Source organism: Rhinichthys klamathensis, unplaced genomic scaffold (assembly GCF_029890125.1).
Source record: "Rhinichthys klamathensis goyatoka isolate OS25496 unplaced genomic scaffold, OSU_Roscu_1.1 h1tg000040l_1, whole genome shotgun sequence".
Lineage (NCBI taxonomy): Eukaryota > Metazoa > Chordata > Actinopteri > Cypriniformes > Leuciscidae > Rhinichthys > Rhinichthys klamathensis.
Genome location: NW_026606587.1, coordinates 12,959,453 through 12,975,581, shown reverse-complemented (window position 1 = coordinate 12,975,581; position 16,129 = coordinate 12,959,453). Strand labels below are relative to the sequence as shown.

At 38.3% G+C, this 16,129-nt stretch overlaps 1 protein-coding gene across 5 annotated transcripts in view; it reads left to right on the top strand.

The window, feature by feature from the left end:
- Positions 1-16,129, top strand: part of cabin1 (calcineurin binding protein 1) — a 148,073-nt gene that overhangs the window by 34,236 nt on the left and 97,708 nt on the right. For all 5 annotated transcript variants that reach the window (XM_056246898.1, XM_056246896.1, XM_056246895.1 and 2 more), the window contains exons 16-20: positions 2,664-2,861; positions 6,533-6,775; positions 8,011-8,164; positions 9,614-9,726; positions 12,421-12,573. In XM_056246898.1, coding sequence (XP_056102873.1) covers positions 2,664-2,861; positions 6,533-6,775; positions 8,011-8,164; positions 9,614-9,726; positions 12,421-12,573 — 861 coding nt within the window. The remainder of the gene's footprint in view (positions 1-2,663; positions 2,862-6,532; positions 6,776-8,010; positions 8,165-9,613; positions 9,727-12,420; positions 12,574-16,129) is intronic.

The window sequence follows — 16,129 nt, the reverse complement described above, 5'->3', positions numbered from 1 at the left end:
TTTCACGTGAAGAAAAACATAGATCCGACATTTACACGCATGCACTTTAATGGTCCAGTGGCAGAACTTTTGCAGAGCGTGTCAGAGGTTCTGGGTTCTAATCCGCACTCGTATAGTTGTTTTTTTTTTTTCATTAAAACCGATGATGTTTATCAGTGGTTGTATATCAAGCAGGGACACGTTTGTGTGCATTTTACTTTGTGATTTCACCAGAACGAATAGAGAGTCTCCGCAACGGATTAAAGCGCGCGTCTGTGTGAAGACTGCGCGCGAGCCACAAGAGAACACTGTATCCGTGCCACTGATCGCAGTCAACGAGCACTTTGATCACTTGATTTCAAAAACAACACATTTCAGCGTGCTAGATCGCCTCTTTTTAACAAATGAACGAAATTAATGCTCTGCTAGTTAACTAGAGATGTTTTATTTATTTGTATTATTTACATCCGTGCCGCGAGATGTTTCAAAAGTGGTGGGGACAATATCGATCCTGGCAAAAAGTGGTGGGGACATATCCCACCCGCAAATTACGCCTATGGTTCCAGATGCCACAGCTTAGACTTTATTGCAGGAGACAACAAAGCCGAGATGCCTTCAGAACATCTAACAGTTACACTCGTAGCTCTCATTTTTATACTGTTTTTGACCAATGACCTCATACACAGGTGTTTGCCTTTTCTTTTCATCTTCAGACAGTCTGCCCAAAAACATACGGTTTACAGGGTACTTTAATTCTTAAGTCTTACTTAAAGGGTTAGTTCACCTAAAAATGAAAATTCTGTCAGTAATTACTCTCCCTCATGTTGTTCCAACCCCGTAAGACTTTTGTTCATCTTCAGAACACAAATTAAGATATTGTTGATTAAATCTGAGAGCTGGATCACTCCTCCATAGGCTTCTTAAGGGATCGAAACTGACCGGCCCAAATGTTATTAAAGACATCGTTAAAATAGTCCGAGTGACTACAGTGGCTCAACCTTAAGTTTATCAAGCGACGAGAATACTTTTTGTGCGCAAAAAACAAACAAAAATAACAACTTTATTCAACTAATCATTTCCTTCTCTGTGGGCTGTGATATTTCACGTAGTGTAACAGCGCAAAGCTTCTAGGTTGTACGTCACGGATCACACACATGACCAGCGTCGGCCAATAGTGAGCCTGCGTGTGACGTACAACCTAGAAGCTTTGCGCAATATCACTACGTAAAATATCACGGCCGTACAGAGAAGGAAATGATTAGTTGAATAAAGTCGTTATTTTTGTTTGTTTTTTGCGCACAAAAAGTATTCTCGTCGTTTGATAAACTTAAGGTTGAGCCACTGTAGTCACTCGGACTATTTTAACGATGTCTTTAATAACTTTTCTGGGCAGGCCAGCTTCGATCCCTTAAGAAGCCCTATGGAGGAGTGATCCAGCTCTCAGATTTAATCAAACATATCTTAATTTGTGTTCCGAAGATGAACGAAAGTCTTGCGGGGTTGGAGCGACATGGGGGAGAGGAATTACTGACAGCATTTTCTTTTTTGGGTGAACTAACCCTTTAACTCTTAAATCTTAATTCCAACTCTTTATAATTAGCTCAATCCACAGTTTTAATCAAATCTTCTAGCTATTCCCTACAAGTGGCATGGTCTGTTTTGAAACATTGTCACATGTTGAAGGGGATTACTATTATGCAGGTGCAAGTTGAGACCTCATTGTGCAGTCTTTGTTACCCATATCTTGATTCTTGAAGGTCAAAATAATTGCTTACCATCGTTATGCAGGTGCAAACCTTGTTATTTACTATAGTAAGTACATAGTATTGCACACTAAAGGTTCTTTATTGGCATCTATGGTTCCATATGGAACCTTCAACATCCATGGAACCTTTCCATCGCTTAAACGGTTATTTATAGTTAAAAAAGGTTTCGATTTTTAAAATGTTCTTCACACTAAGAGAAATTGTTCTTTTAAGAACTGATCACTGAAAGGTTCTCAGGAGAAACAAAATTGTTCTTCTGTGGCATTGCTGTGAACCCCCCCTTTTGAAACCTTTATTTTTAAGAGTGTACATTTGAAGCAGGACTTAAAAAAATATTTTTTTCCAATGTCCCTCCTAGGATCTTTAAATGGCAAAAAAGAGTCTGGTGTCCTGGTGACTCTTCATGAGAGATGCACCGATTTGCAAATTTTAATAAATTTTTTAGAGCCTGCTTACAGAAACAAAAGTCTCACCAATAAAAGCCATGTCCCAGACACAATTATAATGTTCTCATTATAACTTTATGTAGCCTATATGACAGACTTGCACTGAACTGCATTTAAATCACTTTTTAAAGTGATTTCAATCATATTTCAAGCAATTCAAAACCATCATGGCTAACAGTGAAGCGTCTCAGCTGAAGGAAATAATCCATTATTTATCGGCTTTAGTATATGGGCCAAATTTTCTTATCGGGCCGATAACGATAGCATTAAAAATTAACATATATCGGCCGATACCGTTATGAATATGGACATAGTTTTTGCAGCTTAGTTCCCAATAAAATAGTCTGCGTGACCTGGAATACTTTGTGTTGTGCTGTGAATGCTAGAGTATGCCTGCATTGGTCCAGTTTTGCATATGACATGACCCAATTAAGTGTAGAATCAAATGTTTTCTCCTCATTGCTCTGTTTAGATTGAGAAGAAGTTGAAGTCTCTAGAGCGATGTCAGTCTCTAGAGGAGATCCAGAGACTGTTTGACGCAGGGGACTATCAGTCTGTGGTGCGTTTACTACAGCCCACACTGAGCTTCGGCCAGGGCTCGGCACGACTCAAACCCCTGGATTACATCAGCTCTGCTCCCGAGAGACCAGCACAGCTGCTACTGCTGCAGGTACATCACGCATTCTCCTTAAACTCACACTATTGTGCTTTTTTTAAAGTCTCCTAATGTTGTTTTGGAGTCTCCGACAACAGGTTTACATTCATCCAAGGTCAAAAACACATTTCAGCATCACCACTATTCTCTGAAACAGTTCAATAAATGATTCAGTCTCTCTAAACCCTTCCTTTCTTTGAGCATGCTCTGCTCTGATTGGTCAGATGGCCCAGTCTGTTGTGATTGGTCGAACTCTTAAGGACACGATATGCTCATGGCAAAGTAATTTTCCTTCTTCGCTTAGGGGTAGTTTGAAATATGTGGCCAGCGATATACTGTTAGTGAAGTGTTATTTTATGTATTATGAAGTGTTGTTCTCTTTAAAGAAGCAAGTTACCGTATTTTCCGCACTATAAGGCGCACTTAAAAGCCTTTAATTTTCTCAAAAAACAACAGTGCGCCTTATAATGCGGAGCGCCTTATATGGATGGTGAACACACGTTCACCAAGACGGGGAGACAGCGCCGGCGACTTACGCCACTATCTGCCAATGGATCGTGGATGCCTGGGCTGATATATCAGTCTCAACTGTGATCCGAGCTTTCACGAAGGCAGGAATAATCTCTTTATTCAGCCAGCTCACATACCCGTATTTACTCCCTGTTTTCGACCGAAGTCCACAGTAGTCGATTGTCGAGTTCGCGCGTGCGATCAAACCTCCTCCGTGTGTTCAACATCTGATTCGGATGAACTATCCATTTGAGCTGATATTCCCAGAACACCACACAGCACCGTCATCGGCTGACAGTCTGAGTCTCCACTGTTGCTTAGTTACCAATGATCGTGCGCGCGCACTCGACAATCGCCTACTGTGGACTTCGACCGAAAACAGGAAGAAAATACGGGTATGTGAGCTGGCTGAATAAACATCATTTTAATTCATATCTTTCACATTTACTGCAGTCAGATTCACCGTGTTCACTCACATGGCTGTGCACTTGTAATGACACATTAAGGTTGTAAAGAGGCTAAAAGCAGGTTTAAAACTTGCCCCGTTTAAGTCAACAGGGTGCACATTTTAAAAAGAGGATAACACGGTGTAGGCAACACCGGTTTTTGTCGTTGTTATCTGTACTGACAGCACTCCAAATTTACAAAAAATGAGCTCAATGTTAAAATTGACCGGAGTCAGAGATTATTTATATAGAGACATGCCACTTTATCAATCCTTAATACAACTACTATATAGGGAAAACCCGTAACGCCAAAGATGGCGGTTGTATGCACATGTGCCGCCCCTCCCGCTGGAAAGCCAATCGTCTGCTTTTAACAGTCAAGCCGGGAAACATTTAAGCCTATCGTCTGGTTCCACCGACGCATGCGCACAGTTGAGGTTTGCGACAGCGCAAAATACGTTACTGTTTGAAAAGGCGGCAGATTTGATATGCAGTGTATGTGTGAGTTGTGTAAATATCAGACATCCCCAAGTGTCTACCGCATATTTATAGCGGCTCCCTGATGCCCGCAAATTAGTTCAAATCTCCCGGAATCTAGAGCAAGCGAACAAGAGCTCGCACATACTGTGCTTCAAACCGTGTAGCGCGCACGACCGAGGGAGAGAACCCTTGCGCATGCGTAGTAAAAGTGTAACCTGTGGGGAAAAGGCGTTTTAAACCTTATTTTGGGGCGAAGTCATCAAACTTTTTCAGCGATTTTTATCATATTTTACTGCTGTTTCTATACATGCAGTTTTTATCTCCCGGTGACCAGTGAAACTGCAGTTCTGACTCTGCCCATTCATTTAGATAGGAGCCTGGTCTTGTTAGTCCGAAATAGCTGCCCGGAGGCGTTGCCAAGATGGCGGCCGAGTGGCATGACTTGCCTAAAAGGACTTTGCCGGAGTTCTCCTTTAACGTTTGAACAACGTTACCATGGGAGTGAACGGAGTTGTTAGAACGCTTAATAAAGTTTGACTTTATCTGACTGTTTTGTTGACATTCCCTTTAGCACATCTAGTGGATGCATAACGCGAACCCAGTCAAACGTTTGACTGCAGTATCTTATGCGCCTTATAATCCGGTGCGCCCTATATGAAAAATGTTCTAAAATAGGTCATTCATTGAAGGTGGGCCTTATAATCCGGTGCGCGTTAAGGCCTGTTCACACCGGGACGAATTTCGTGCGCGATATTCGCCGACGTTTAACGCCTCGTGACTAAACAAAGGGCGCCAATGTGAGTGTGCACACCGACGCGTAAAACGCCACACGTAAAAGCGTCATTTAAAAAAAAAACGCCTCGGGTTAGTTTTTTTAGTTTGACGCGCTGCGTCAAAAACTATCCGACCAATGAGATTGGCGCTTTTGCTCACGTGTCTGGAGCTTCTGAAGTAACAGTTAAACACAACTTGGGGGCGCTCAAACACAAAACGGTCTTGCCGAGCACACATACGTAACGGCGAAGAAGATATACGCGAAGTAGAGTCTACACTGCCGGGAAGAAATAAGACGAGGAAGATGAATGTAGAGCTGCTGGTCTCGTTGGTGTCGGAGCATAAAGAACTATATGACAAACGCGACAGCGACAACAAAAATCTTGATAAAAGAGAATGTTATGGAGTGGTATTGCAGAGCAAATGGGCGCCATCTAATGTCAGGGAATGAATTTGCATGTTCACTCGGCTCATCGTCAGCGAAAATCGCTTGGGTGTGAACACAAAAAACGCGTTGAAAAACGCTGCCGAATAACGCGCGCCGATATTCGTCCCGGTGTGTACGAGCCTTTATAGTGCGGAAAATATGGTATTTAAAGCAAGACAAAAACAGGTTTTTCATGCACAAGTCTATTTGGAGATTTAGTGCTATTTAGTCTTTTTCAGACTAGTGCAAAGAAAACATCCAAAATACACATGATTTAAGTGTTTATTTTATTACACTTTTAATTTCAGTATTTTAATATTACAGAACAAATCTTCAAAATAAGTCCGAAATCTCCACAGGACATTTTAGTCCCTAAACTATTTTTGGCTGCAGACTGCTGACAGTATTTTTGGATTCATGCAGTGATAAAAAGAGATTTCTAGATTCCAAAAACTCCTCTTGGTAAAAAAAATAAGTTTTTGAGCATGAAATCATCATATTAGAATAATTTCTGAAGGATCATGTGACACGGAAGACTGGAGTAATGATGCTGAAAATCCAGCTTTGATCACAGGAGTGAATTACACTTTACTATATATTCACATAGAAAACAGATTTTTAAAATTAGTATATTTCTCAGTATTTACTGCATTTTTGATCAAATAAATGCAGCCTTGGTGAGCATTCAAAAGGTCTTTCAAAAACAAAACTTTTAAATGGTAGTGAATAATACATAATGCATATAATAAGGCTTTTTGATTGCGTTTATTCTGCAATATACAAGTATAAGTGTTACTGGATTGTCTCATAAACGCAGCCTTGTTATCTGGATTCATATCAGAGCTCAAAATGATAGAGCCAGCATGTTAAAAGCTAGTTATTATTGGAATAATGACTAGCTTTACTCAAAGTGTGCGATATCCCATTTGTCTTAAATGTGACATGCTTGACCGAACATTTCCTAAACCCCTTAATTCAACAAAAGTGTGGCATTTTCAGACACTTAACCTGTTGACTCCACATCCATCTTTGTTCCCCCCCCCCCCCAGAGTTCCCTGCTGCGACTGAAAGACTTCAGCTCCTGCTTTGAGACATCTGAAGTGTCTCTCAACGAGGCCTTGCAGCACTTGAACTCTTCATTACCCAGCAGCCCCTCTGCCAAGGAGGAGTGGGTTTCAACCATCACGGCCCTGCTGAAGGGCATTGAAATCTGCATCACTGACAAGCCTGAGCTTCTCTGTCTCACGCCGCGCTCCACATACCTGCCTCGCCTCGCCAACAACCTCATTCAGGTCTGTGTGGATTAAAGGGATAGTTCACCCAAAAATGAAAGTTAGCCCATGATTTACTCACACTGAAGCCATCCTAGGTGTATATGACATTCTTCTTCCAGACGAATACAATCAGAGTTATATAAAAAAAAAGTCCTGGCTCTTCCAAGCTTTATAATGAGAGTACATTTTGGGAAGTCCATCAAAAGCGCATCTATCCGTGATAAAAGTGTCCCAACCGGCTCTGCGGAGGTTAATAAAGGCCTTCTGGAGTGATATTACTATCTTGGCATAAGTCGACTTGCATATGGCCGCCTGCCGGAAGCTAGTTATTTTAGTCGATAAAGTTTTAAATATGGATATTTTTCTTAAATATGGATGTTTTTGCTCCCATTTTTCATGAGCTGAACTCAAAGATCTAAGACTTTTTCTATGTACCCAAAAGGCGTATTTCTCTCAAATGTTTTTCACTAAATCTGTGTTAGTGAGCACTTCTCATGTTCAGCTCATGAAAAATGGGGGATAAAACAAAAGTGTTGCGTTTATAATTTTGTTCAGTGTAGGAATAACAGCCAAAACCTGTTTTCAATTGAAGCACTGTGTTGTGACCGTTAACAAATTTACACGTCTTACGAGCAAAATATATATGCAGGGGTATAATTCTCAAAATATATCAGTAGTAGACCCTTTAAAGAATATATGTACAAAATATGATAGTTCTATCTGTTAATTAAGATGTTTTACATACTACTTTTTGTAGTAGTCTGAGGAAGACATCTTCTTTTAGATGTGCAAGCAAGAGGTAAACTGATCTGGTCATGTGACCTTTCACACTTTACATGACATTAATAGATTTTAATCAAGGACAATACATTTTTTTAATTTAAAAGTTGAATTTCTTGCCCAAAGCCAATAACAACATTTTTAGAGCTTGTAGAAATAAGAAAAAAAATTGTGACCGGTGGGATTAAACGGATTAACCCCCGCAGATCCGCTTGGGACACTTTTATCACAGATAGATGCTCTTTGATGTACTTACAAAAAAATATACCATTGACTCCCATTATAAGGCTTGGAAGAGCCAGGGCATTTTTTAAATATAACTCCGATTGTATTCGTCTGAAAGAAGAATGTCATATACACCTAGGATGACTATTTTTGGGTGAACTAACCCTTTACCGGGAGCGTTTGTATCTACATGATCACTTTTCTCAGGTTTTAACTACTGTGTGTGTGTGTGTGTGCTCCTTCTCTAGTTGATAGCCAACAGCATGGTCTTACCTGATGACCCCAAAGAGGCTCATTTCTCATCACTGTTGCCATGGATTCTGCTGTACCACCTCATCAAACAGGAGGAGGCAGCGTTCGACTGCATGCTGCGACAGCACATCACAGACGAGGATGATGAAGGTGTGAATAAAGAAAGATAACAACATTAAACAGGGCTCAACACTTCAGATTTCTTTTATTGGTCTGGTCGGGCCAGTGGGTCAAATTTGTATTTTCCCTGCCAATATTTTAACAAAACAATTATATGAGTTCTTGTTTTTGTTTTTTTCCACCTTGAATTCAAGTAAATAAGGTTATGACACCAACATTTTAGATACTAGTGAAATGTTACAAATCTCAATTCTAATTTAGTTACCACAGCAAACACTTGTTGAAGACAAGTGAACAGTCATTAGTTAAATAAGAATAAATAAATTACCAATACCACAAATAAATACAACTGAACAAAGATACAAATTAGTTTTTAAGGTTTTTCGTTCAATTTAATATTTTTTAGTATTCAGGCACAGAACTTGAATAAAGTAATTAAATGTAAAATGACACTGCATAGTCTTCACTGTATAAATGATATATAGATTAATCCTAATTAAAGTTATAAAAGTCATTGAGTCAGGAGCAATGAGAGTTTTTTTTCTCTTTGTCTCTGGTTTAAAGGTGCTCTATGTAACTTTTAGCGGCCTCTAGTGGTGATGTTTCAGATTGCAACCAAATTTTACAAGAGCGCTCATGCTCGAACTCATAGACAATACCGTCTATTACGCAAATATTTCGGTGCATACTACACGGATTCGACGAGCACCGAGCTCGTTGGGACCATCTAGTTGAGCTGAAAAGAACCATATAAGGTCTGTAGTTTTTGGTGGTGTTTTCACGGAGATATTAGCAGAAAACCATCGGACGCGCTGCAAAATTGCGGACGCCGGTGATGTCACGATCTCAGAAGAAAATCGCTCGTATCTCTGGAACGCAAAGACCCAGAGAGCTCAAATTCGGGGGAGGAGGTCCCAGGGGAACCCTTGCCCGAACGATAGAGTGGCGGGCCTCGGGGATGCCCCCTACCGGATCGCTGTTCGCTGGGACCCCCGATTTCGAACGGCTATAACTCGGGGAGCCGGGCGAGTTGGACCTCGGGGGTGGGCTCGTTCGAAAGGCCCCGTCCAGCACTACGAACGATTAGAGTCTTGGGAATATTGATCAAAGATTGACTGAGATATAAGCCGAAAAATGTGCTTATATCGGAAAACGTCATCTCCTTCATCGCTCTGATTGGGTTTAGGTCTATCCGCGACGTCCGTTGGTGACGCCCCTCTGGAAATGATTTGTCTATGACGCTTTGCCAGACCATAACTCAGTTACAACTAACCAGGCTAGTACCATCTATTGTAAAGGGCCATATTCATCCGCACAGTCACACAGAGCCAAAGTACAACCAAAACAATATCCTTTTTTTTTAAAACCATAGAGGGCCAAAAGTTACATGGTGTACGTTTAAGTATAGTGATAACCTTAGTATGTATTAGTATTTGACGGTGTTGTTGAGCCAGCCGTGTGTGTGTGTGTGATCTGTAGAGGATAACACTCCACTGCTGCCCTCCTCCCTCATGCTCCTGAACACGGCACATGAATACCTGGGCCGGCGCTCCTGGTGCTGCAACTCTGATGGCACTCTGCTCAAGTTTTTTGTGAGTGTTGTCATATCATGCCGATCTCTCTGGAACATGTTTCTATGCTTCTGTAATCAGGACCTTTTGTCATGTGTATTTTTGAACTATTTTAATCATTCCTTAAAGGAGTAGTTCACTTTAAAAAAAACTTTTGCTGATAATTTACTCACCCCCATGTCATCCAAGATGTCCATGTCTTTCTTTCTTTAGTCGAAAAGAAATTAATGTTTTTGATGAAAACATTCCAGGATTTTTCTCCATATAATGGACTTCAATGGTAGCCAAACGGTTCAAGGTCTAAATGACCGTTTCAGTGCAGCTTCAAAGGGCTTTAAATGACACCAGACGATGAATAAGGGTCTTATCTAGAGAAACGATCGGTCATTTCAAAAATAAATAAAAAAGTTAAAGTTTTATAGGCACAAATGCTCGCCTTGCGAACTCTCCTGTTCGAACTCGTTCATCAAAATGAATGAATCTTTTTTCGAGTCATTGAGTTCGAACAGGAGAGTTCGCAAGGCGAGCATTTGTGCCTATAAAACTTAAACTTTTTTATTTATTTTTGAAATGACCGATCGTTTCTCTAGATAAGACCCTTATTCATCGTCTGGTATCGTTTAAAGCCCTTTGAAGCTGCACTGAAACGGTCATTTAGACCTTGAACCGTTTGGTGCCCAGTAAAGTGCATTATATGGAGAAAAATCCTGGAATGTTTTCATCAAAAACATTAATTTCTTTTCGACTGAAGAAAGAAAGACATGGACATCTTGGATGACATGGGGGTGAGTAAATTATCAGCAAAAGTTTTTTTAAAAGTGAACTACTCCTTTAAAGGGACAGTTCACTCAAAAATGAAAACATTGTCATCATTTACTCACCTCCTCATGTCGTTCCAAACCCATAAGACTTTCGTTCATCTTCGAAACACAAATAAAGATGTTTATTAGCCTAAATTAAATCTGTTCATCATATAAAGCGATCGATTGGTCTCTTCAGAAAATTTGGACTAAACCGCTTAATTCATATGGATTAGTTTCACGATCTCTTTATGAACTTTCTGAAAATGGTAGTTGAGTAGCTGTCAATGGATGAACAGAAATCTCTCAGATTTCATCAAAAAGATCATCATCTGTGTTCTGAAGATGATCGGAAGTCTTGCGGGTTTAAAACGACATGAGGGTGAGTAATTAATGACAGAATTTTTTGGTAAACTAACCCTTTTACATTTGACACTTTTTAAACAGATGTTAAGAACTCTTGGGAACACTTTATAATAACTACACGCTAATAATCATTAGTTAAGCATGAGTAAACAGTTAATTTATCATTCATAAAGCATTAATAGACATTAATAAGCAGTTTATAAATACAGCTATAAATGCTCTCTTCTTGATTTACAAGCATATCTATAATTTATTTGATAATTGTATTTTCATCCTTTATTAATGATCAATTTATTATTTCTAAATGAATAATTTGAATTTTTAATAAACCAGTAATTAAGAGTTTTCAGTGGTTCATAAGATTACTTAGAACGTGTAAGTAAATGATTAATAAACTATTTAAATGTACATTCATAAATCTTATTATTCAGACATATAGTGATGGTTACTTAGTGTGTTAATAAATGCTTTATTAACATGTATTTATGCTGTAATTCAGGGTTAATTCGGGTAGTTATAAAGCATTTAGTAGTGGTTAGTTAACTATGTTTGTGAGCTCATCTAAAGTGAGGACCATTCATGCCTTGTAAAGCATTTATAAAGGAGATTTAAAGGCTGTTAAATATTTCCATGTTCTGTATCGCTGTGTAGTGTTTGTTACATTTTACTGTTTAGAAGATTGATGCGCCTTCAAATCTCCTTTATAAATGCTTTACAAGGCATGAATAGTCCTCACTTTAGATTAGCTCACAAAATAGTTAACTGACCACTACTAAATGCTTTATAACTACCTGTATTTACTTACACTTTCTAAGTGATCTTATGAATGACTGACAACTCTTAAATAACTGGTTTGTAAATAATGCTATACTTCATTTAGAAATTATTAATTGATCATTAACAAAGTATGAAAATACCATTATTAAAAGCATTATAGATATGCTTATAAATCAAGAAAAACAGCGTTTATAGCTGTATTTATAAACTGCTTATTAATGTCTATTAATGCTTTATAAATGATGAATTAACTGTTTACTCATGCTTAACAAATGATTAATAGCATGCAGTTATTATAAAGTGTTACAGAACTCTTTTACATTTATCTGGTCTAAATGACAGTAATTCAGGGACAAAATGAATCTTTAACAGATACGTTTATATAAAATACAGCTAATAAATCAGTAAACTCTTTTACACTAACACTTATTTATATACATCATTACCAAAAGTTTGAGGTCAGTAAGATTTTTTTTTTTTAGAAAGAAATTAATACTTTTATTCAGCAAGGATGCATTAAATGTGACCGTAAAGACATTTTGTAATGTTGCAAAATATTGTTCTGTTCCAGTTCTTTTGAACTTTCTATTCATCAAAGAATTCTCTATAATCACAGTTTCCACAAAACTATGAAGCAGCGCTACTGTTTTCAACAGTTGTGTAATTGAGTTAAAAACAGCTATGCACAGCACTGCACCATTTAGCTAAATATTTTGCCTTCAAAAAAGAAAAGCTTATGCAGTGTAATGATTGTTCTTGTCTGTGTTTTCAGGTGCGTGTGCTGCGGGAGACGCTCTCAGGACAGGAGAAGCTGCCGTATAAAGAGGATCTGGAGACGGCACTGGAGCAGTGTTTCTTCTGCATGTACGCTTACCCGAGCAAGAAGAGCAAAGCCCGATACCTGGAGGACCATTCTGCCCCACAGGTAACACACGGACACACACACACACACACACAAATGATACGGCTGGATTTTATTTTACCATGTTAACTTACTAAATGTCCTTTATGCACGAAATTCATCAGTGCTTGTTGTTAATATTATATATAATATTATGCATGCACAATTATTGTAGGCAACTTGCAAATGACGAATACAAGTGATTCCTTGTTTTTCAAAGATGAGGGAGATAAAATCTTACTAAACACACATGCTCCTAAATACATTTTTCAGTTTGCACACATCTATTTTTAGTTGCAAATGTGAGTGAAACGCTTGTACTGTCGAGCCCTGTCCATGCATTTTCAAGCTTGTTAAAGTTCATAAAGACATTGTAAAAGTATTCCACTTGAACTGTGTGGTTAAATCCAAGTCTTCTGAAGAAACACAATCATTTTATATGATGAACAGGTTTAATTTTGGCTTTTATTCACATATAAATATGGTAAACTGAAGCTCAAACGTGCTTGCTTGATGTGCAAGAACTAATAAGGTTAGTTCTCGCATGGTAAGCATGATTGGAAAAATGAAAAGATCATTTTTGGGTGAACTAACCTTTCTAACAAGTGTTTAAAGTCTCCCTGTAGTCAATAATTGTATCCCTGGCTTAAAACCAAAATGACATATTTAAATATTCTTTCCTTGAAAAAATTGTCTTCATGCCTTAAAATATCTTGACTGTAACTCGACACCCTTGCCTCATTTAGTATACGTGGTTCTATGAATATGCAAATGAGCCCCGCCTCCACTCACTCACTCAGCTCAGAGATCCACTGGTTGACGATCACACGTTGATCTGATTGGTTACAAGGTCGTTTGTGACGTCAGAAACACCAGCGATTTCAAACCGTGTTTTTGAGACTGTCTTTGGTTCACTGCAGTTTTAAGCAGAAAATACTCAGCAATGCTGTCGACTTATGAATTTACACATGGTTTGACTTAAAGCATATTAAAAACACCACATAGACATATAAAAGCTGGATTTTCACCACAGGGGGACTTTAAGCCTTCCATTTAGCAAACAATGAACAAAAACAATACAAGTTAAATGGCAATATAATTTTTGATACTATCAAATTGAAAAGCACATCGAAAGAGGCTGAAAAGCATTTTTTTTTGTCACGGACAGAGTATTATTGATTTGTGACCTAGATATTATGGTAACACTTTAGAATAAGTTTCATTAGTTAACTACATTAGTTAACATTAACTAAGAATGAACAATACTTCTTCAGCATTTGTTAATCTTTGTTAATGTTAATTTCAACATTTACTAATACTTTATTCAAATCTTGTTAACATTAGTTAATGCACTGTGAACTAACATGAACAAACAATGAACAGCTGGATTTGTATTAACTAACATTAACAAATACAGTAACAAATGGTTAGTTCATGTTAGTTAATACATTAACTAATGTTTAATAAATTAACCTTATTGTAAAGTGTTACTGATATTATTATAACATCATATCGCCAGGTCTCTGTTGATTCCTACCCCTTTAGTGTTATACTTTAGGCGAAATTGAAGTTCGACGTCGTTTTGAACAAAATCAAGCCAAAACGTAGTTATTTTGTGTTAGTTTCAGGAGTTTGAAACTCCTTGCTTGTAAACACCTTCGAACTACCATTGGTCCGTAGCGATTACATAATAGGTAGGTGTGGCTCTGAGACATGTAAACCATCTCTAGGTCAAACAGACTAGCTCTCCTGTGACTCTTCTCTCACTTTATATTGTTTGTGCCCACTAAACAGCACTGAATAATGTATCATAAACAACTGTGACTGTCACTCTACAGCAATATAAAAAAAAAAGCCTTTTAACTGCAAATGAAGCTACTACTAAAAATGCTTTCTGCTACTAAAAATGTATTTAAGTTAATAGTGTTGACTTCAGTTAGTTAAGTATTGTAAGTTACTCCCTAACACATCTCTATACTCTCCTGTGTAGTACGCTCTCATTTTGTGTCTGTAAGATCTAAAAGCTTTAAAACTGGAGAATGAGCTCTGTCCCGTGCTAATGACGGTAGGTGGGTGTTGGACAGGGCGAGTTGGCGGTCTGATTCAGCAAGATTTCGTTGATTGATTATCTTTTGGCAGCAAGAGTCACATTGATCATTTAGCCACCCACACTCTCCCATTATGCAGCACTGCTCTGTACACAGGAAATGCTGTACACACCATCAAAGTACAATACCGAGGTGTTCTGTACTTATTTCTGTCTCTGGAGGAAACAGATTGTGTGGTGTAGATGCTGCTTGTGTTTTTGCAGGCAACTGGCAAATATTGAACTGTGCTTGGACTGTGGAGCTGTGAGGTACAGGGCCATTTTAGCAAAAGGGAAATACAACCACAAAACTCAAAGTGAATGTTGGGTTTTAGCTGTGGTTGTTATAATTAGCATTACTTCTACGCTTTTAAAAAAAAAAAATTAATACTTTGCAGTAGCAGGGAATAAAATACATTTATACTGTAGGTTTAAAAATCAACATTTCTCTCCACTTTTTCCTTAATTTTGGATGAATTTAGTGAGTTGTTGTGCATTCTGGAATGGCTTAATCCACAAAGGATACATGCAACAAAATTACATATTCTTTCGGCCCTACTTTACAGAATCATTATCAGGTTACAAAATACTGGATCCCGGTTTGCTGAACAAAAAGCTAGTTTCCATCCGTAACTCATCCTCATTGTCTGATTTTTAGCCACTTTTTCTAAATTAATTAACAAACAGTATAATCTAGTTTTATTCTCTTTAGTATTAACCACGTTTTGTTTCTTTCATTTATCTGGGGCCGTATTCACAAAGAATTGTATCTTACCACTAGGAGTACTCCTAAATCGAACTAAAATATTTTAGCTAGGAGTTTTCTCTTAAAAGTTATTCACAGCACCTTTTAGACCTACTCTGAGTGAGGAAAAATGACAACTCCTAAACTAAGAGTGAGTCTTCGTTGCTATGGATGACGTCAATTCTCATACACGAGCTTCCTCGCAATGATCACGGTGATTGGTTGTTAGATGACAGGGCCATCATGCGGAACATAACACAGACGCAACAAATCATGGATTTAGGACTTCTAAATATGTCTAAATATGTCACAAAATAATAATAGTAATGTCATCGAAATGCATAATGACATGTTTGTGCAGGCCCCAGTGAAGTGTAATTCTAAAAAGGCAGAGAGAGAGAGAAAAGTCGTGAATTAAATTAAATTAAATCAAGGTAGCCTAATACCCCAATGAAAACCGCCACTTGCCTGATAATGAAAAAACGACACTTGCATTAATACTTGCTTGGTTAATTGACATCCTATTAGCCTAAATAGACTACTTAAAGCAAGGAAATGTTGCTCCTATTGAAGTAGCCTAATGTAATAGTTGAATGACGGTGGATTATGAACTCGCCAAAACGGAAAAGAAAGCCCAACTGGACGCAGGATCAGTTACTGCTGCTGGCCCAGTTGGTGCTGGGAAAAAAAAAACATAATAAAAGTGAAATTCGGCACTGGGATATCAAGCAAAACTAAGCGTGAGACAT